Source organism: Leuciscus leuciscus, assembly GCF_965113295.1.
Source record: "Leuciscus leuciscus genome assembly, chromosome: 18".
Classification (NCBI taxonomy): Eukaryota; Metazoa; Chordata; class Actinopteri; order Cypriniformes; family Leuciscidae; genus Leuciscus; species Leuciscus leuciscus.
Window position 1 is genome coordinate 20,400,452 of NC_138742.1, and position 22,087 is coordinate 20,422,538.

The 22,087-nt window shown below is 42.4% G+C and overlaps 2 protein-coding genes across 7 annotated transcripts; both read left to right on the forward strand.

Moving 5' to 3' along the window:
• Positions 1–233: 233 nt before the first annotated feature.
• Positions 234–20,201, forward strand: LOC309481498 (uncharacterized protein). 5 transcript variants are annotated; one of them, XM_082146446.1, is made up of 23 exons: positions 234–284; positions 1,150–1,250; positions 1,748–3,270; positions 3,521–3,668; positions 3,811–3,915; positions 4,022–4,119; positions 4,199–4,252; positions 4,625–4,768; positions 4,857–4,964; positions 5,107–5,248; positions 5,346–5,654; positions 5,756–5,800; positions 5,884–5,963; positions 6,688–6,800; positions 7,137–7,320; positions 7,423–7,507; positions 8,207–8,352; positions 8,478–8,568; positions 8,851–8,999; positions 9,188–9,273; positions 18,502–18,571; positions 18,689–18,810; positions 18,915–20,201. In XM_082146446.1, the coding sequence occupies exons 3-23, from the start codon at positions 1,819–1,821 to the stop codon at positions 19,054–19,056; spliced, it is 3,873 nt and encodes a 1,290-aa protein (XP_082002572.1). In that variant the 5' UTR covers positions 234–284; positions 1,150–1,250; positions 1,748–1,818; the 3' UTR covers positions 19,057–20,201. The 5 variants fall into 5 exon arrangements, with proteins under 5 accessions (XP_082002572.1, XP_082002575.1, XP_082002573.1 ...); XM_082146447.1 differs by lacking the exon at positions 234–284 and adding an exon at positions 308–600 and having other exon boundaries at positions 1,115–1,250; XM_082146445.1 differs by lacking the exon at positions 234–284 and adding an exon at positions 308–600.
• Positions 19,818–22,085, forward strand: cdc42l2 (cell division cycle 42 like 2). 2 transcript variants are annotated; one of them, XM_082146474.1, is made up of 6 exons: positions 19,818–19,955; positions 20,929–21,068; positions 21,286–21,358; positions 21,482–21,582; positions 21,657–21,854; positions 21,947–22,085. In XM_082146474.1, the coding sequence occupies exons 1-6, from the start codon at positions 19,928–19,930 to the stop codon at positions 22,034–22,036; spliced, it is 630 nt and encodes a 209-aa protein (XP_082002600.1). In that variant the 5' UTR covers positions 19,818–19,927; the 3' UTR covers positions 22,037–22,085. The 2 variants fall into 2 exon arrangements, with proteins under 2 accessions (XP_082002600.1, XP_082002599.1); XM_082146473.1 differs by having other exon boundaries at positions 21,657–22,039.
• Positions 22,086–22,087: the final 2 nt, after the last annotated feature.

Sequence of the window (22,087 nt, forward strand, 5' to 3'; positions counted from 1 at the left end):
ATTGAAACATTTTGTGAGCGGCATTTATATCCAGAGACCTGGTTTATCTTCGACCCTGATAATTCTACATTGCGATGACCACAGGTTTAATCTTCTATAAAATATGCATTTACGAAAATAGTTATTATTTAGATATTCACCGTTTTCATTCTTAGTGTTTAAAAGGTCTCAAACGAGTTCTTGGCTGTTCCCAAATGAAATGAGAAAACGACTTTTATTTTGAAACGTGAGGACAGAAGCATGTTTTAGAATAGATGGACAGTCGTGGAAAAGTCTTCCATTGTGTAAGTAGTTGTTTAGTACCGTTTTTCAATGTTTAGAAGAAGATTAATAAGTAGTATGTGTGAAGTGTTCACATAAACGTGCAATGTGAAGGAATGGCCGCTATTTTGGGAGGCCACTTGCGCTTCATTGGCTGCAGCATCCGTTTCCTCCCTTTCAAGTTTTCGCGGTAAATGAATGAAGCCATGTGTGGATAAATGAGCCATATTCATTCTCAAAGCCTTATCTTCCAAGTGTTGCCACTGAATTCTGGACATACTTGGAGTAACGACGTCTTTATCTAAAGGGGCCTCTGGGCAAAAAGAAAACATCTTTTCGGTTTGTAGCTTTTCCTTTCAGTAATGTGTGGGTTACATTTTCATAATTCCCGCAAATTACATATTAACTTACAATAGTGTAATGCAGTATTTATTCATTTAAAACCACAGTGCAAAGGTGTTAACATTATCAGATGTAGAAGTCCATATTTATAGCTGAATATATTAGACTCGGTGTAGTGAGAACTGAAGCGCACAATCGTTTGGGTTTGTTTCTATCTAACTTACATTCACTGCACTTCTGATTTATGTCATCCACAGAATACCGCGCGCAGTAAAAAAAAAAAAGAACTCTTTTCGATTTACCGCCGGTTTACTGACTGATATTAGATTGTGTTAGTGATTTCAGTGTCATATTACACGTCTAATTGAGCGTACTATGATTTTAGTAAGTGCAATTGAGAAGTTTTTGTTTAGTGACTAAATGCAGTGCAACATGTCGTCGTTAAACTGTACACAATTTGTTTTCTTAGTTCAATACTTTTTCAAACCAAAACCATATTTTTTCCCCCCAGACTTTTCAAACATGTTACATACAATTTCTCTGCAGGTTATGGGGGGGAAAATGTAGATGAATCTAAAGATTGGACTGACTCAGTTACAGTTACACTCTGCAAGCCACTTTCAGTCAAGTGAAGCACACCTTCTCAGGTATTTTTGTTTTCTGGTTAAAACATTTTTAATTGGATAGTCATGTTGTCACTGACTTCAAACTTTTTTGTGTGTTAAGTTGTTTGTGATAGTCCAAATAGTTCTCCTTCGTCATCTCAAAGTCTGCATGGTGTGTTTTCCTAGGTTCAGTGTTTTGCCTATTTATTGACATAATCCCCTCTGAATATGTTTATGTAATTAATTTAAAGTTTTGTACACTATTTAGTGTTTTATAATGCTTTTTAAAATAATTATGATGTGCAATGATCAACATTATTATCACCACATATTTGTACCTCTTTTATAAAAACTGGAGCACAAATTGTTGGTGAATGGACAAATCCTGAAAACATTGTACATTGTTCTGTAAACAACATGATCAGAGCCTGTAATGTGTAGGTGTTTACTTTTGAGTACAATTTTTATTGACTGAGCTTATTGAAAAATGAAATATGGTCTTGTAAACATGATGCTATTTGTCATCCTTTTATTCACAGCTAAGAAGGTAGAACGTTCTTCAAGAATCAACAGTCCTGTATACAAACAGTCAAGGTGTCCAAACCAGAGCATGAAGAATGCTAAAAAGAAATCAGATGAATCTTTCTCCTGCAGCCCGGCCACATTGTGTTTCATCAGAAAGTATTGCCCATCTACCTCAACTGATGCTGGATCAAACTGTGCCAATAGCAAGTACAGTCTAGTATTAGGCAAGAAATACCGGGAAGATATTACAGTCTTCTGCAGTCAGACTCCATACTGCCTTTATTTATACCATGCTGTGGAGCTTGAGGATGGGAAAGAGACCAGTGTGGTCCTGTTGGGCTTTTTTGACAAAGCTACTGGGGAAAACAAGATCAGACTGCTTGATGTTCTTCATCTAAAAGAAGAGACTGCTGATGCTATCTGTTCCTGCATCGTGGAGATGCTGAGGAAGTTCAGAATACCTCTAATGAACATGGCAATATTTTATTCAAATTTCCCAGATCATGAACATGTTCTTGCTGGTCTAAAGCTGCTGAAACCTGGGATTGTGTCTTTATGTGGACTTACAGATATGACAGGACAAGCGTGTCATAATGGTTTCATGAAAATTGAGTTTTCTGGCCTGATTCTGAATCTCATCACAGAAATCTACAAACACTTTCCATCTTTCCCAGCTGCTCTACAAAACTTGCTTGAAGATGTTGAGGGGTCAAACTTCAATAATCTCCTGACGTTTCAAAGCTCTCTATTCTGTAGAATAATGCAGAAAATTACTTTGGCTTGGTCAGACCTTGAGAAATACTTTGGATCTCAGGAAACAAATGAAAAAGCAATCTGTCATCTTCTCAGTGATCCCAAAATAAGACTCAATGTCCTCTTTCTTAGCCATGCTTTACAACCGCTTTGTGATTTCCAGGAGAGTTTTGACCGAGGCGTCGGCGTGACACAGCTGCTCCAAGATGCTTCTCAATTAGTGAGATGTTACACTGCGAGTTTCCTCAGACCAAGAACAGCAGAGTTTTTTCTTAGGAGAGGAAAGACCTCGCTTGTACAGGACACAGTGGGACATTTACCTAGAGGAGAGGTTCAAGTTGGCAAACAGGCTGCTGATTTTCTCCTGCAATGCTCTGCTGAGTTGTCTGACTACATGGAGACATTCCACAGTTCCATCATCTCCTTCTACACGACTGTTACTGTTGATATTGTTGAACGCTTACCCTTCCCAGACTCCACCCTGAGAAACTTCTCATTAGTGTTGAGTCCAGGAAAAAAGCTTGAGGTGACCGGCAAAGTCGTCCAAGATTTAGGTGTCTGTTTTGGGGTTTGCTCAAGCCCTGAGAATGTCAGCTTGCTCACTGATGAGTTTTTGGAGTATCAGTTCATTGATGAGGGTGACGCACACCCAGCTGACCAGTCAATGGAGCAGTACTGGAAGACCGAGCTGAGGATTATGGGAAGGACATCTAGTTTTGGGAAAGTTATCATTAGCTTATTGGCCCTGCCCAAAACTTTGAAAAAAGAAATAATTTTTGAACAGGTGAGTGATATATTAACCAGATATCAGTGTGACACAATATTTCTCCAACAAGAGAGTTCATGAAAATGAGTTTAGTTTGGATTAAGAGACTTATGATGATATTTAAAGTATCTTGAACACCCAGACCACCTTACCTTGATTGCAACGCATTAGTCTACCATCTAGAACACCCTAGCATCATGACAGTGGGTTTTATTCAAGCAAACATCCAACATTTTGGTTTGTATTTGTATGTCATTTTCTTTCTCAGATGTTTAATCAAACTTACAATCTCAACGGGAGTAAAATGGAGGACTGTGAGGAGAAAGACATGGCTGAGGATGATGTCACAGACAGCAGCTCATATAAAAGTGCTCCATCACATCTCAGCCCAGAGACTCAAAGGAGCATCACATCCGGTAAAGAGACACCGGTCATTGTACCTTTGAAGCTGAAAAACTTGTCAAGTTCTAATGTTATAACAAGGTTAATAAAAGACTGTTGAGGAACTGATCTCTATTTGCTATACATCACACTCTAACAAATGCGTTTGATTCTCAGATGTTATTGACTTAAGGGAAGTGGAAGACATTGTGGCAATGGAAGTGGAGGATATTGTGCCAGTCTCTTGTGATTCAGGCCCAGAAAGTCAAAATGACCAAAAAGGTTTCAGGTTCTCTTTAAATATACCAGCTAGTGGTATTTTATACTTTCTGAAACTTTGCAACCTGGCCCAAATCAAACTTTACTTTTGTCCTTTCTGTGTTGCCAGGAGATCAGCCATATGTGTCCAGTGATGATGATGCATACAGCAGCAGTGATGATGATGACAGTTACAGCAGTAGTGATGATGATGTCGTATGGACTACGGTAAATATGAACTTGTTTACAAAGAAGGGTGTTGTTTTGTTGTGGATATCTTGATTGAACACATTGCTTTCTCTGCCAGAAAAGTAAAGGAAGAATCTCAAATAACAATGAGAAAACAACCAGTCAATACCAGGTAACAACTTTAACATTTCTAAAAATGAAAGACTTTTATTACTTGTATGCCTTGTAGTAAAAGCTGAAGTGTGTAATTTCTGTTTCTAAACCTCATCAAAAGGAATTGTAAAAGATTGTTTTCAATTCAAGCCTTCAAGTTAAAAAAATTATACAAATTAACCATAAAAGTATTATAATGTGAAGGTCATTTGGTTCATCTGCTATATTCCAAGTTTTTAAAGTCATGTTGATGGCTTTATGTGAGGATCTTATAGTCATATGATAGCTTTATAATAAGATGGGAAGAACATTTCTAAAATTACACACTTCATCTTTAAAGTAATCTGAGTGATTAGATCTTAGACTGTCTAATGGCTGCTGATTTTTATAGGGCAATTACACAGTCGGTGAGATGGTTTGGGGGACAATTGAGGGCTTTGGTCTTTGGCCTGGACTAGTTCAGATCTGGGACAGCAAGAGGCCTTGTGGCTCCATACGTAAAGTGATTTTCTTTGGGAACAGGATGCTGTCAGAGGTACAAAAATGCAGAGTCTTGTGTGCAAATTTTGTGCTTTTATTTAGTCAACAAAAAAAAATCATGTTATATATTTTTTCCATTGTAGATCCAAGCCGACGATCTCCTGCCCTTCTTTTCTTTTGCTAAGTGCTTCTGTTCTAATTCCTTTGCTACAGTAGCGACATATAAAGATGCAATTTTCAATTCTCTGCAGGTAATGCAGATTTTATTTGGCTAGTATCATGTTTTTGCACTGTAGATTGCAATTTAACAAATCAAACAAATTTTCCATGCAAGGACATAAATACAAACACTGGTAAACATGTAAGCAAGGTTTTATACAAAATATTCCCTAGGTGGCGTCCAGGCGCAGTAGAATGTTTTTTTCTCTCGAGACGGACTCTACGGATGAGCTGCTTAGAGTTATGTTGAACTGGGCCTTTGGAGGCTTTAAACCAACAGGTCCAGATGGACTTCGACCTCAATCAGAATACAGTGGTATGCGGCAGATAAGCACTGAAGACATTCTTTGGACTGTAATGTTGAACTTTAAGTCTCTCATATTCATTGTATTTGTCTTTTTTTGCTTCCTTAGAAGAGGTTTTTATGCCACGATCAGTGAATGGGAATGTTGGATCCTCTCCGAACTACAAAGACTATCGAGAAAAATTATTTAAATTAACTGTATCCCTAAATAAACTCCCTGAATCTCTGGACCTGCACAAAGGTTCGATAAACCTAAGAAAAACAGATGTTTACAGAAAATTCATGCATCCAAGATTGAATCAGAGATCCTTGCAGACTGCGAGGACACGCAGAGAACAGAATCGCACAAACTGGAATAAGTATCTAAATAACAGCGAAAGTATGCAGGTCGAGTCCAGACAGAACAGCCAAAAAAGATGTATGTACACCATTTGATATTTATTATTGCTATTGAAAATTGTGATGGTAAACAAAAAAAGAATCCCATGTAACCTGGTGTTTATTGAAATGTTCTCACAGATCAAATGGTTCATGAATTTCTGGACAACAAGAGAAACATTGAAGGTGAGAAACCCTCTTTCTAGACATTGCAATAACTGTTGATAATGAGTAAAGTTCATCCTAGTTTCGCTGCTTTTCCCTCTCAGAGTTCTGCTTATCATGTGGGAGTACATTCGTCGGAATCATCCACCCACTCTTCCAAGGCAGCCTGTGCATGAAATGCAAGGTACAGTGTAATAACCCAGCTGTAAATGTTCCTCACGTCACACATTTGTAGTTTTCAAGGATATAGTCTAGGGTTGTCTTAATTTTCATGTTGGCCAGTAGGACACCTGCATCTACTTAAAGAGTTTGGCTTTTTCAGCTACACCCATTAGTAAGGGATGCATAAAATCACCTATATACTGTCAGTGACTGGCCTGCATAAAGCTAAAGTCCCTTTAAAGTCAGTGCCCTCAGCAACCATTTATTTGAACAATCTATGGTTTAGACAACATAATTTCAGAAATACAATCTCACAGTGGAATCATTAAGTTTGCTACTTTAACTCAAATAGCTGGTCCAACTAATGCTTATGAGCATTACACAGTAAACAACTAGGCAAATGCTCATTGAAATGATTGATTCTAATGTGAACAGCATTAAATAGGCAAATAGCAAGTGAAGTGGGACTTTAACTGCCATTAACCACTACGATTTCTCCCATTAATCTTTGGACTGTCTATGTTTAGATATCTGACAAAGCTGACCTCAAACCAACCTGTTTGGGATGAATTAGTGTTCAAAATCTGCACCTGACCTCACTTATGCTCTTGTGTATAAATTATTAATTATCAAACATCTGTAATGAAACGTTGCGTTGAAAGTCTGCACCCTATAGCATTGTACTGTTCATCCGTGTTTAGTAATGCCACTACTTGTAACTGAATGATTTCAATTGTCACATGTAGTATAATTTCACGGAGACGCTGTACCGTTATGATGAAGATGGCTATCAGTCGTACTGTACTGTGTGCTGTTCTGGCATGGAGGTCATTCTGTGCGGCCATGAAAGCTGTTGTCGGTGAGTGTGGTTGTGTTCATCACAAATTACTAAGGTAAAGCTGCACTATTTGTCAGTCACTAATCAAATAAGTAAATTAGTGACATTGATCATGTGACTGTTTTTGCCCAAGTTTTTGCTAATGCTGGAGAACATGATAATCAGGTTTTATGCAAAATTTTGTAAAAAGTTAATGCTTTTAGAGTGCTGCTGTCATGAAAGCAAAAGGCGACATTCCAAATATTCTGAAGTTCAGGTTCCTTTTAAATGGAATTTTTTACTTGCTGTAAATTGCTAAAAATGGCTAAATTGCAAGTTTTGACCACCAATCTAATTTGGTCTCTTTCCTTTCTCTAGCTGCTACTGTGTGGACTGTCTGGATATCCTAGTGGGTGAGGGGACCTTCGACCGGTTGAAAAATGTGGACCCGTGGACCTGTTACCTGTGTGCACCTGAGAGCAGCTCTGGAGCCTTGAAGCCCAGGCATGACTGGAGCATCCGTGTGCAGGAATTCTTTGCCAACAACAGTGCCATGGAGTTTGTTAGTGCTTGTTTCATATAGTTCATCATATTGTAAAAATATTGGATGATCTTCCTGATTTGTATTTGTATTGGTTTGACTTCTGACATTTGTCCTCCTCAGGAGCCCCATCGTGTTTACCCATCAATCCCTGCTAACCTGCGACGTCCAATCAGAGTCCTTTCCTTATTTGATGGCATAGCCACAGGTAACTTCTCATCTTCCTGGACCACTTGTAGTTTAAAGGGATAGTTCACTTTGAAATTAAATTTTGGTATGTTTTAGCTTACCTCAAGGGCATCCAAGATGTAGGTGTCTTTTTTTCCGCAGTAGTTTCAATTTTGATATTTTTAGGTCAAACCGTTCTTGTCTGTCAGTCATATAATGCAGGTCGATGGTCACTTGTCTCAAACAGCATGCACAGAGTCCAAATTAAAACAATTCCCCGTCGTCCAAATTAAACAATTCCCCATCGTAAGTACACATTGATGGCCTAAGACACGAAACGAGCGGTTTGTGTGAGAAAACGAACAGTTTTTATATCGTTTTTACCTCTTGAACACAGCCACGTCCAAGTGATCTGAGAGCGCGGGCGTGTATAGATATATACACTAGATGTCGCCTTGGCTACGGTTTCGCAGTAGCCAAGGCGACATCTAGTGTATCACTTGGACGTGGCTGAGTTCAAGAGGTAAAAACGATATAAAAACTGTTCGTTTTCTCACACAAACCGCTCGTTTCGTGTCTTAGGCCATCAATGTGTACTTACGATGGGGAATTGTTTAATTCAGAGCTTAATTCAGAGGAATTGTTCAGAGCATAGTGAACTATCCCTTTAATACACGTCTATCACAGTATGTTCTTGTACTGGTCATGTGGTTCATTTAAATGTATTTTCGTGTTTCAGGATACCTTGTTCTGAGGGATCTTGCCTTCAAAGTGGAAAAATATGTGGCCTCAGAAGTTGATGATGAATCGGTGACCGTCTCCATGGTCAACCATGATGGAAAAATCACTCAAGTGGCTGATGTTAAGAACATTACGAAAGAGCATGTATGCAAGATAATATTGTTTGATTTCTGTTAATAATTGTTAAATCCTCTCAGTACAAATGCACTGAGATTAAATTACACATTCCATGAAGAATCTGTTCATTGTTTTTCTCTTTCATTGTTCAGATTAAGAAATGGGGCCCGTTTGATCTTCTCATCGGTGGAAGTCCATGTAATGACTTGTGTACAGCCAATCCTAGCCGAAAGGGCTTGTTTGGTAAGACATGTCTGATGCATGTTGCACACAAAATGAGAAGCACTTTCTTGCTCTGGCAAGCTATAATCTTTCTGGCTTTATGCAGCTTCATTGAGTCAGAATACCTATGTTTGCCAACCTTTTTCCAATATTCAAAAGTCTGGATACTCAAAAAAACTCAAAATGAACGCATGGTTCATGCATCAAATAGGAGGATTTTGTCAAACTGCTGAGCAGTCTCAACACCTGGTCTCATGTCAAAACATATAATTTATTTCATCTGAGATTCTCTTTACTCTGCAGAGGGCACTGGGCGGCTCTTTTTCGAATATTATCGGCTTCTGAATGTTATGAAGCCGAAGGAGGACGACCCACGGCCGTTCTTCTGGCTGTTTGAGAACGTGGTGTCAATGGAGACCAAGGTTAAATCTGACATTTCCCGCTTTCTGGAAGTAAGTGTGGTTTTGTTTTGTGGTATGGATGTTTGAACCTGTTGGGTGTGTCAAATACCCTCTGCAGATTCTTGTAAATTAAAAAAATGTGTTCAAATATTTTTCTCAAATCATGGCCTCGCATTTTCAGTGTTTTTTCCTTTTTTTCTAGTCACATGGTGTAATAAGTGTGTGTGGTTTGTTTTTAGTGTAACCCTGTGCTTGTTGATGCTGTGAAAGTGAGTCCAGCTTACAGAGCAAGATACTTCTGGGGGAACATACCTGGCATGAACAGGTGAGTCTCTTATTCATATGACTATCACACCCACTTAAATCTTTTTTCGCTGATAAATACAACTGTGTTATGTAGGGATGCACCGATACTACTTTTTCCAGAACTAAACCGATACTGATACTTTCATTTTTGGTACTTGCCGATACCTGTATTATCACTGCATTTTAATTATCAAATTACATTTTTAAATGTATTGGTAGAGAAACCAAAATCATATTAGTTGGCTTAATTTGTTCATCAAATAAATATTTCCTTCAGTTATTTTTATGCTTAATTAAGCCTGCTAAAATGCATTGTATGAGCCTCTGTTACTTTCACTCTTCATTCTATTGCTCTATCATATTTATCTTTCATTTAATAGCACAGCACATATTTAGAGCAGCTCCAGCAGGGCTCAGTGCTGAGGATTGGGTCAGTGGTACAAATGTTTAGACACCAGTGAAATATAAATTCTTTATTCCAATTTTGATGCTACAACAAAAACTACAGTAATCAGTCAAATGTGAAAAAAACACTGCATATTCATTACTGAATAAATTAAATATAGATGGATATTTTTGTAAAGTTACAAAAGGTAGCCTATTAAGTCAAGAGCAGTGAGTAATTTATTTGTCCTTTTGTTTGATTAACATTAAAACAAAGCAGCAGGTTTATAATACTGCTGCCCCTTTAAGACCGAACGCACTCCATCTCTCTCCCTCTCCCTCTCCGGGTTAACGTGAAAAAAACAAACAACAAAAAGTGATGCGCTCTACCAGCTCGTGCGTCTGTGCCGCTGCACGCTCAATCCACTGCGTGTTTTTCTCTTATCAGTTCGCGCACCACAGCTATGTGTTACTATCATTTGTTTAATATTCCACGAATAAGATACATTTACTTCATAGACAGCCTTCTTTTTATCCCCATTATACTCTCTGTTGTCCGTGTTTCTTTGTCTGGACACAAGTGTACAAACGCTGCCTGGTATCGGTTGTTGGTACGAGTACGAGTACATGAGTTCAGTATCAGGCCCGATACCGGTATCGGTGGATCCCTAGTGTTAAGGGTCTAATTATGATGATATGCATTAAGGCCTGGTTTCACGGACAGCTTAGATTAACCCAGGATTGTGCCTTAGTTCAGTCAGGACATTTAAGTAGCTTTTATAAACAGGCCTTAGAAAAAAACATTACTAGTAGAGATGTACCGATGTATCTGCCGTTTGTTTTAAAAACATCCAAATATATCCTGTCAATAAAGGGTGCGGAAAAACGTGTCAGACTGCAACTCTAATTGTGTGTGAAGAAAATCTCTCTTGTGCTGAATTTAGGGCAAGTTAACTTGACAACGCTTTAACAGGTAAAAAATAGCGACATCAATGCAGGCTTTATTTGACCCTATGAATCACATGTAGTTCAAGCCAGGGTTGCAAGATCTAAGGTTTGTGTTACTTCTGATAAGAAACAAAGTCTCAGCTTTCAAATTATGTACATTTTATCATGAAATTCAACAATAAATGGCGTTTTCACGCTCTTAAGGCTACGTCTACATTAATCCGGATACATTTGAAAACGGCGTTTTCGTTTAGAAACGCTCTCTGTCCACACTAGCGTTTTCAAGTGTTTTCGGACGTTTCAGTGTGGATGAGAAACTTTTGAAAAACTCCTGAAAACGCTCAATTCACCTTTACTGCGCATGTGTAAAACGTACTCGGTTACTAACGTAACCTCGGTTCTCTCTAGAGAGGAAACGAGTACTGCGTAATATCTTACGCTAGGGGAAATCTCTTTTCCGCGAGATACTGAAGCCAAAAAATTATCCTTAATTTTGAAATAATGTAAAACGCGTTGCGGCAGCATGCAGACATAGGCGAGACAGCTCGCGCGCCTATTGGCTGCCCTGCGGCAACTGCAGCAGCCTATCGATAAGGCCCCATCGTGACGTCATCACCAATGGGGGCGCTTCGCGCCCCATACGTCACGTCCCGCCGAAACGGGCGTGGCCTGGGGCTATAAATCTAGCATCGAAAGGCTAGCTTACCGGTTTTTCATCGCCGGAGCGAACCGGAGCGTGCGCAAGCACGGCAAGATACGCAGTACTCGTTTCCTCTCTAGAGAGAACCGAGGTTACGTTAGTAACCGAGTACGTTCTCTTACGAGAGGTACTCTCGTACTGCGTAATATCTTACGCTAGGGGAAACAGTGTAAAACGCCGTGCATGCTATGATCCAGCACCAAAGTCCCAAGGGCAGGTGCCCGGGCTCATGTAGTACATGATCATAAGTGACTCACAGAGAGCCCAGGAAGAGTGGCTAGAATAGCATCATTCCTGTAATGCAGCATCCTATAAGAACAGTTATAGTGATGGTATTTACTCAGTCAGGGCGACCCCGGCCTGGACTGATGAATATAGTGGGTCTTACACATTGCCCATAGAGCTGCGCGATCTAAACGAGCGTTGCTCGCGCTATTTCGGTATTCTGGGCCGGACGTACTCGGGGCAGACAGTACCGATTTTTAGACTGAAAGCAGCTTAGCTTGCAGAGCGGGAACCTCTAGGTTATAAAACCTTATAAATGTAGACGGGGAGGCCCAGCCTGCCGCCATACAGATATCTTGCAAGGCAATCCCACTAGACCAAGCCCACGACGAGGCCACGCCTCTCGTGGAGTGCGCTCTGACACCTAATGGGCACTGCAAGCCCTTAGAGGTGTAAGCCAGCGCTATAGCATCGACTATCCATCTGGATAGGCTCTGTTTCGAAACGGCGAGTCCCTTAGAACGTCCGTAGAGTGAAACAAAGAGCTGCTCCGTCTGTCTGAAAACAGACGTGCGGGACACATAAGCCCTTAGCGCCCTGACTGGGCAAAGGAAGCTGGCGTCCTTCTCCTCGTTAGAGACCGGCAGGGCAGACAGGGAAATTACCTGGGCCCTGAACGGTGTATTGAGGGATTTAGGGACGTACCCGTGCCTTGGTTTGAGTATGACTTTCGAGTAATTTGGCCCAAACTCCATACACGTCGCGCTCACTGAGAGCGCTTGTAAGTCCCCTATGCGCTTCACTGAAGCGAGAGCCAGAAGAAACACCGTTTTGAAAGACAAGTGTTTGATATCTACTGACTGGATAGGCTCAAATGGGGCACCCTTCATGGCCTCCAAGACCGTAGAAAGGTCCCATATGGGGACTGAGGGAGGTCTGGGAGGATTTAACCTCTTAGCTCCTCTAAGGAACCGAATGACCAGATCGTTCCTTCCTAGTGACTGACCAAGCGTTGGTTTGGAAAACGCTGCTATAGCCGCCACATAGACTTTGAGCGTGGATGGGGCTCTGCCTTCATCCAGTAGCTCTTGTAGGAAGGAGAGAACCTCCGTCACTCCACAGTCCAGGGGTGAAAAGCCGCGTGCTGTGCACCAGCTGGAGAACACTGACCATTTTGAGGAATAGAGCCGTCTCGTAGAGGGAGCTCTAGCCTGCATGATCGTGTTTAACACTCCCTCTGGGATATCAGAGGGTACCCGTTGATGGCCCACGCATGTAGGGACCAAAGCTCCGGGCGAGGATGCCAGATCGAGCCCCTGGCTTGAGAGAGGAGGTCCCTCCTCACTGGTATTGGCCATGGGGCAGTGCTCGTCAGCTGCATAAGAACTGGGAACCAAGCCTGGTTCTTCCAGAACGGAGCAACCAGTAACACTGAGCATCTGCTTTCCCTGATCCGCTCTAATACCTGAGGTAGGAGCGTGATGGGGGGAAAGGCATAGAGCGGGCAGCGGGGCCAGACGTGGGCCAGCGCATCCCTGCTCTTTGAGAAAAATTCCGGGCAGTGAGCGTTTTCTTGAGACGCAAACAGGTCTATCTTTGCTCTGCCGAATGTCTGCCACAGCAGTTGGACTGTCTGCGGATGCAGTGACCATTCTCCTGCTGGAACATTGTTCCTGGACAGTCTGTCTGGTCCCACATTCAGGTGGCCAGGCACATGCGCTGCTCTGAGCGAGCGCAAATTGTGCTGAGCCCATACCAGGAGGCGTTTCGCTAACCTGTATAGGTTTCGGGATGTGATGCCTCCCTGGCGATTTATGTAGGCTACCACTGACATGTTGTCCGAGCGGACCAAGACGTGGTGTCCTGCTATTTGGGGACGAAAGCGCCTCAGCGCGTTGTCGACTGCCATCATTTCCAGGCAGTTTATGTGCAGAAGCTTTTCCCGTTCTGACCACTGGCCGAAAAACGGTCTGCCCTCGAGCAGTGCTCCCCATCCCGAGGTGGAGGCGTCCGTGGACACCACCTTCACACTCGAGGAAGTCCCCAGGCTTACACCTGACTGGTACCAGTCGGTCGCTCTCCAGGGTATCAGTGCTGAGATGCATTCCTGATCGACCTTGAGACGAAAGAGACCTGAAGTCCATGCTCGACGCGGTACTCGCGCTTGTAGCCAGAACTGCAGTGGGCGCATGCGAAGCAGACCCAGCTGGAGAACTGTGGATGCTGCTGCCATGAGACCGAGCATCCTTTGAAACTTCTTTAGCGGGACTATAGTGCCGCGGCGGAAGGTTTCTGTCATGCGCTGAATAGTCAATCTGCGCTGTAGCGATATTTGAGCTGTCATTGACAGCGAGTCCAGTTCTGTGCCCAGAAAAGATATTCTCTGACTGGGAGACAGTGAACTTTTCGCCCAGTTGACTTTGAGACCCAGATTCTCGAGATGTTCGAGTAAAATGGTTCTGTGTTCTATGAGCTCCGTATGTGACTGAGCTAGAACCAGCCAATCGTCCAAGTAGTTCAAAACTCGCATTCCCCGAAGTTTCAGGGGAGCGAGGGCTGCGTCCATGCACTTCGTGAATGTACGGGGTGCTAGGGACAGGCCAAACGGTAGGACTGTGTATTGATAAGCCTGGCCCTCGAAGGCGAATCTCAAAAATCGCCTGTGACGTGACGCTATTTGTATTTGGAAATACGCGTCTTTCAGATCTATTGACACAAACCAGTCCCCGTGGCGAATTTGCGCGAGGATTTTCTTGGTTGTGAGCATTCTGAACCGGCGTTTTGAAAGCGCTACGTTCAGTTGTCTTAGATCTAGAATGGGTCTGAGACCCCCGTCTTTTTTCGGAACCAGAAAATATCTGCTGTATAGCCCCCCTTCGCTCTGAGCTTGAGATAAAGGCTCTATTGCCCCTTTGCTCAACAGTTTCGCAATTTCGGTACGAAGTACACTTGCTACTTCCTTTTCTACCGTGGTTTCGACTCGCACCGCACAACGGCGGGGACGTCGAGCGAACTGTAGCGAATAGCCTCTTTCTATAATGTTCAGCACCCATTCTGATACACCGGGAAGCTTTGCCCACGCATGTGCATGCATAGCTAAGGGTTGAATGAGATCGGAGCTCTGGTCGTGACATAGTGGCGACCGGGGAGCTTCGGTATGCTGTATTATAGACACCGCATTTGCAGCGCTCGAGGCGGGGAGTGTTTTGATCACAGCGGGCGGTTCGCCCGCGCTCGGCTCTCTCACGGCAGGTAGCTGAGAGACGGCGAGCGTGGGGGAAACCGAGGGATTCGTCATGTCTGTGAGTGAATGTGGGCGCAGGACAGCGGGCACATTTGCACTGAAAACACCATCGACCTGAGTCGGTTGTATGTGTGTTGGTTTCGTTTTTACAGAAACCGAGAGACATGCAGCGTGTAGTGTTTGTGGGCACTGGGACGTGGGCACGTTCACTACATTCTGTGCGCAATCGACATAGTCGATTTTATGTGCGCGAGCCCTGTGGGGCGGGCTGTGTCTGTGTGTAGGAATGGGCACTGGGCAGTGGGCATTTTTACTACACTCATAACACCGTCGGCCGTGGCCGGAATACCAGAAAATACGCTCTTTACAGGATTTATCTGGGTCGCCGTGAAAACGGCGTTTGTGTACAGGCAAGCGGGTAATGTAACCGACTTGTTTACTGTAGAGTACACTGGAACAGTCGCATGTAATGGAACTGGACGAGCGGGAAGTTTTGGTGGAAACCCGGCCGCAGCGGGGCTTGAACACCGTCGTTTTCCTAAGCTGGCTAGGAAGACTTTGAGGCCTCGGGCTTCATCTCAACCTTCGGCCGAGTCCCACGCTGTGGGGGGCGGCGGCCGGCAGAGCGAGAGCGTGGTCTCTGGTCCCGGGCCTGTCGACGCTGTGAAGCGGCGGCGGGGGGCGGTGGCTGCGAGCTGCGAGCAGACGGCTGTTTAGAGCGGCCTGATGCGGAGCTAGAGCGCTTTGGCAAAAAGTGCTTCATGGCCTGCGACGTCTTTTGTACCTCAGCGAATCTGTCCGCGAAATCTTTGACGGACGATCCAAAGAGGCCAGTAGCAGAAACGGGGGCGTCGAGGAACACAGAGCGCTCCGAGTCCGGCATTTCTGAAAGCGTCAGCCAGAGGTGTCTCTCAGCAACGGTGAGAGAGGCCATGTTCCGCCCTATGGCCTGTGCAGCGGATTTCGTAGCGCGGAGAGCGAGGTCCGTAGCGCTCCTTAAATCCGCCACGTTGACTGCTTCCGTGCCTTCCTCGTCCAGCTTTCGGAGAAGGTTAGCTTGGAAGATCTGGAGAGTGGCCATAGTGTGTAGCGCTGATGTAGCCTGCACAGCGGCGGTGTAAGCGCGACTGTGCAGGGTGGAAGTAGCGCGGCAGGCTTTTGAAGGTAGCGCCGTCTTAGTCCGCCGTCCAGCAGAGGGCGGGCAAAGATGGGCTGCTACTGCCTCCTCCACTAGTGGGAGAGCGAGGTATCCTCTGTCTTTGGCACCGTCCACCACGGAGAATGCCGCCGAAGCAGAGGAACGTAGCCTGGCTGAAAAAGGGGCGCTCCAAGACTTTGCCAGTTCTTCATGAAGCTCAGGAAGAAACGGGGCGGGTCTTGAGGGCGTGGAAACGCAGTCCCCTTGCAGAAAACAGCCGTCCAGACGGTTGCGTGTAGGCTCGGCGGGCGCGGACCACTCGAGGCCGAGGCTCTCTGTGGCCTGTGTGAGCAGACGCATCAGCTCAGCTTCAATGCTGGCCCGTTTTCCTGACGACTCGCGGGCAGAAGAAGGGGCGAGGTCCACAGAGCTCGCCCAATCCTCGCTGTCCGAAGCCAGGATAGAGCAGTTGTCCTCCTCGAAAACTGCCGCTTCTTCCTTGTCATCTCCGGCGGAAGCGGCGGCCAGCGGCGGCCACTGTCCGGGAGTGAGAGACTCGAGAGAAGCAGACGGCGAAGCTGGCAGGCGCACCGGCGAGCTTTTCTCGGTGGGAGGCTCAGGGATCCGCTGAGCACGGCGCTTTTTACGGCGCGGCGTCGAAGCGGGAGGTGCAGGCTCGTGGAAAGTTGCCATGCGAGTCCTCAGAGTCGCCATAGGCATAAGCTCGCAGTGAGGGCATCCGCCGTCAGCGAGCGCTAGAGCCGCATGTCCTTCACCCAGGCAGGAAACGCAGATGACATGGCGGTCCCCGTCGCTGAGTGGGGCTCGGCACGAGCCACAGGATGGACGAGACATCTTGAAAAAGACGCTCTGCTCTTTTAGAGAAGGAGTGTGAGTCGCGGCGGCGAACACACACAATGCAATAAAAGGATATAACGCCGGATAGCGTAGCAGGAACGGTGGTTGAAGGCGGCGCGGCCAGCGACTCCAGGTACCGAACTCGTCCCGCTGAAATGCTGTTTCCACGGCGCGGCTTCTTCTCTCTGGATCCAGCGATGCGTGAGCTCCGCTGAAGAGATGAAAAATCGGTAAGCTAGCCTTTCGATGCTATATTTATAGCCCCAGGCCACGCCCGTTTCGGCGGGACGTGAAGTATGGGGCGCGAAGCGCCCCCATTGGTGATGACGTCACGATGGGGCCTTATCGATAGGCTGCTGCAGTTGCCGCAGGGCAGCCAATAGGCGCGCGAGCTGTCTCGCCTATGTCTGCATGCTGCCGCAACGCGTTTTACATTATTTCAAAATTAAGGATAATTTTTTGGCTTCAGTATCTCGCGGAAAAGAGATTTCCCCTAGCGTAAGATATTACGCAGTACGAGAGTACCTCTCGTAAGAGAACCCCACAAAAGCTCACTGATATGATTCAGATGGAAAAATAAATAATGAAGTTATCGCGCAATTCTTCTGACAGGATAATTTTATTTAGTAAAATATCTCACCATTCACTGATGTGTCCAGGTCGCACGCAGACACCATATGTTTGGTCTAAAACGCGACTGCTCTCATGTATCACCGCAGGATATGTGAGTAGGCTAAATTCTGTCATCTTTGCAGGACTGTGATATGAAGAGTGTGCAATGTAGAATATTTTTTAGCAACAGTGTGAAAGTGAATAGCACATAACAGGCACAATACTGGTATAAACATGAATATCTATTGGTACAATATGCGTCACATGACTAAATTTACGTCATCGTTTTTAAATCCCTCCGGTTTCACAGTCCACACTACGACGCAAAAACGGCGTTTTCAAATGTATACGCTTTGGAGTGCGTTTTCAAAAAGCTTCGTTTTCATTAATAAAAACGCCGTCTCAGTGTGGACGGAAGGCCAAAACGGCGAGAAAAAGATGCGTTTTCAAACGAAAACGTATTAGTGTGGACATGGCCTAAATGTGACGTGACAGATCGTTGCAGTGCCTCAGTTCAAGCAGCAGTGTGTGAACAATATCACTTAATGTTGCATTTATCTCAGGAAAGTTAACCAGTGTTCACAGTTTGTTAGTTAGCTATAAAAACAGTAGAGAAGAGCTTATTTACGGTTCATTATATATGGATGTTTGAATAAATTTGCCATGAAGAATTGTTTATGAAAACTACCTTATGTGCAATTGAGTTGTATTCAAGCATTTCAGCTTTTATTTAAGAGTGAATATTATATCTGGAAATAAATATCAGTTGAATATAATAACTCTGTTGTTAATTTGAACCTCTAATATTATAGTGTACAAAATTAGAGGGTTCCCTGTATAGTTTGCAACATTATCTGGGATAGATTTTTTTTTTCCTTTAAGAAAAATCTAACTATCGGCTTCAGCCGATATCATTCTGAATGATCAGCAATCGGTATCGGCAGAGATATTTAGTATCGGTGCATCTCCAATTACTAGTGTGTGCATCTTGAGACAAAACATTAGCACTGACATATTTTAAGATCTGTCAGTGCAAGTTGCTTTCATTTTAAACAGCTCAAACATGCATTTTAGTCTGGGACGAGCTTAAGTCTTGTCTGTGAAACTAGGGGTAAGTGTTTTCTTCTGTTTTGACCAGACCAATCACAGCATCTCAGAAAGATAAACTCAGTCTTCAGGAATGTCTGGAGGCCGGCCGCACTGCAAAGGTTTGTCATGAGTTTCCAGCCAAAGAAATTGTAACTGTTCTAAGTTTAATTGTTACACTTAGCTGTGTCAGTGTTGTCCATGTGAGTTCTGACGCTGTGTAATCTACCATTTTGCAGTATGAAAAAGTTCGCACTATCACCACACGACCAAACATACAGAAACCAGGCGTCGATGACAGGCATTACCCCATCATCATGAATGGAGAAGATGACAGTCTGTGGATCACTGAATTGGAGAAGTAACTTTTACTTATCCTATCCTTTCGGTTTACATTCTTTTCAAATTCAGTCACAAATATGTATTTGATTCATGTTCATGCACTCTTCACTTGCCCTTTGACAGGATATTTGGATTTCCAAAGCATTACACAGACGTGAAAAACATGGGGCGTATGCAGAGGCAGAGAGTGCTGGGGAAGTCTTGGAGTGTCCCTGTCATAAGACATCTTTTAGCACCACTAAAGGATTACTTTGCTTGTGACTAAGTTCTCTTGAAATGAACTGAAGTTTATGGTGCACTTTTTTTCATCTTTCTCTTTCAGAGTAAAAAAACTCAGGGAAACAACAGTTTGTAAATTTTTGTTTTACATGTTTAAAAAGTAATAAACTTAGTAAATGTGTGTAGTGCTCTGTGAAGTGACAAGATAATAGACCTTGTGGAACTTTGTATTATTGAGAACTGAAATGAGGGTTGACCAGTGATCAAAATGAACTTCTCATTTATCCAGGCTGTAATTTAATTTATTTGAGCTGGTTTCCACCATAAAGTTTTTTTCTTTGTTTTTTTCTTTCAGAGTAGTTTTTGTACTTATTTAAAATAAGTAAAGTGTTGGTCTATTTATATTAAATATGTTCATTTAATCAATTAATGGAAATGGTCACTATGATGTCTAAGCCTATAACTAAATATAAACTTGTAACTGAGTTTAGAAAGGAGTATCATCAAATTTCAGATAAGAGAAAAAAACAACAACAGAAAATTCACCAGGGGACTTTTTTTTTTACATCAGTTTTATATCGGCCAGATTTTTGCTCAAATCCTGGTTTTCTTTTGACACTTCTATTAATGATTGTGCATTTCATTACAATCACCACATAATTAATAATAAAATAGTTAACTTATTCGGATGGTATTTTTGAGTCTTAAAACGAGTTACTTGCTAAGGCTTTACATGACCTGAGAAAAGAGACTTTTATTTTGAAGTGTGATTGGTAGAGTCCTGTTTTGGATGGACTGCACCGTTGTATATCAATGATTAGTTTACAATGCTTGTAGTAGAAGTAAAGAGAAGTAACGTTACCATGTGTGAAATGTTTACATAGTTAACAGTAGACCAGTTCATCTGTTGTTTAAACATGTTTCGTCAGGCTGTTAAGAAACTAGGTATCTATGTCAAAATCTTAATGTCAAAATTCGGTCACTGTCAACACTTGTATTACACGTGCTGTGCTTTAATTTAGAAGTCATATTTCATTCCGTAACGTGTGTCATTATCAAAATGTTCGCAATTTAAAACAATGTTAGAAGTTTTGAATTAAGACGAGTTTTCTAGACTAAAACGTATGTTAAGTATTTATTAGCATTCTGGAATGATTACTAATAAAATACAACTTTACTGTTTTTATTTAATTTATTGAAAGTTATTTATATTAACAAAAGAATAATAACACATGTGGCATCTTATAAAATGTTATTTTCTAAGTGTTATTTTCTAAAAACATAAATAACATCTCAAAACATGCTGGTCCGACTAAAATAAATACATTAAACCCAAGATTTTCAGCCTGGGGGCATGGGAAAATATATGTGAAACAGTTCATTTTCTTATTGTTATCTTATTTTCTATATTGTCCTGACATTCCTAGCAAATTATCTTTTAAAACATTATATAATGTAATGTTTATGCTCTTCATGTTAGTTATTTTAGGTCCCTGGGTTGACTAATTCATATATTTAACAAAAAATGTGGAGAATAATAGTAAATCCTTTTGGAAGCCTTTTCTTTGAGGTTTCTTAAATACTTGATCACTGAAACTGGATTACTGTTTTTCATGAGTGAATAAAGTCGTGTTTGTCTCAATATTTTTTTAAAAAATAACCCACATGTCGCATAGATTATAAAATCAGAATAACTATCCAGACAATTATTTTGCATCTTAGCAGAGCTTTTGTGGAAGAAGGAAGAAAAAAACGTGTGGCTTATGAATTCTAGAAATTTACACCAAGATGGCTTTTTACTTTCAAGTATTTTATAGGAGGCACAAATTCACAACCGAAACTGCCCTTCTTTTCTCTATTGGCATGTAAGTATCCTAACCCCCTCTGTAAATTTAATAGCCTTTGTTATGAATTACAGATTCTTTGATGCCAGATGCTGGAAAGCAACTTGTGACAACAGCGATGTCCACAATTAAATGTGTGGTGGTTGGAGATGGTGCCGTGGGTAAAACCTGCCTTTTGGTTTCATTTACAAACAAGTTCCCATCAGAACCGACAGTAAGGAATGGATTTTTTTCCCCAATTATGTATGCAGTACTATTGCTCTGATTGATATGTTCCTCTCTACCAGCTTGAAAAAGAAAAATACAACCTTTGAACCCATTATTAGTGATGACAGCTGAATAGATCTTTAAATCCCATCAGTTGCAATACTCATGGAAATAATCCTGTCATGGTAGTGTCAATTCAGTTGCTTTGTCATGTTCTTTTTCAGGTGTTTGACAACCAAGCTGTGACTGTAATGATTGGTGGTGAACCATATTCTATTAGATTGTTTGATGCTGCAGGTATATGATAATAATGCAATTAATCTATACACTTACAAATACAGTGTGGGGAATATCTTAAACAGATTTCATATGAACACAATTTGCAAAACTCACAAACCTGATTATTTCAATATTTTGTAGGTCAGGATAAATTACGGCCCCTAAACTATCCCCAAACAGATGTCTTCTTAGTTTGTTTCTCTGTAGTTTCTCTTTCCTCGTTTGAAAATGTGAAAGAAAAGGTGAGTCTGACAGTGATCTGTCAATGATGTGGAATCATTTATTTTTTGCTAACAACAATTCATTTAAAATGCAGTGGGTGCCTGAGATAACCTATTACTCCCCGAAAACCCCCTTTCTGCTGGTTGGAACGCAGATTGACCTAAGAGACGATCCTATAACTATTGCAAGGCTTGCAAAAAACAAACAAAAGCCAATCAACCCAGAGACAGCTCAAAAACTAGCCAAAGACTTAAAGGCTGTGAAATATGTTGAATGCTCTGCTCTAACGCAGGTGGGTATAATTGTAGAGTATGTTCTGTTTCTAAAGCCATGCTTTTGCTTTATTAGCATAACAAAGAGATTTGCTTTTTCTTTTCATTACAGAAAGGACTGAAGAACGTATTTGATGAGGCAATATTAACAGCTTTAGAGCCCCGAAGGTCCCAGAAGACATGCAAATGTGTTATTTTATGAGCTGGACACAGCAGCATAATCAAAGATGAATCTGGATGTAAACCAACAGAA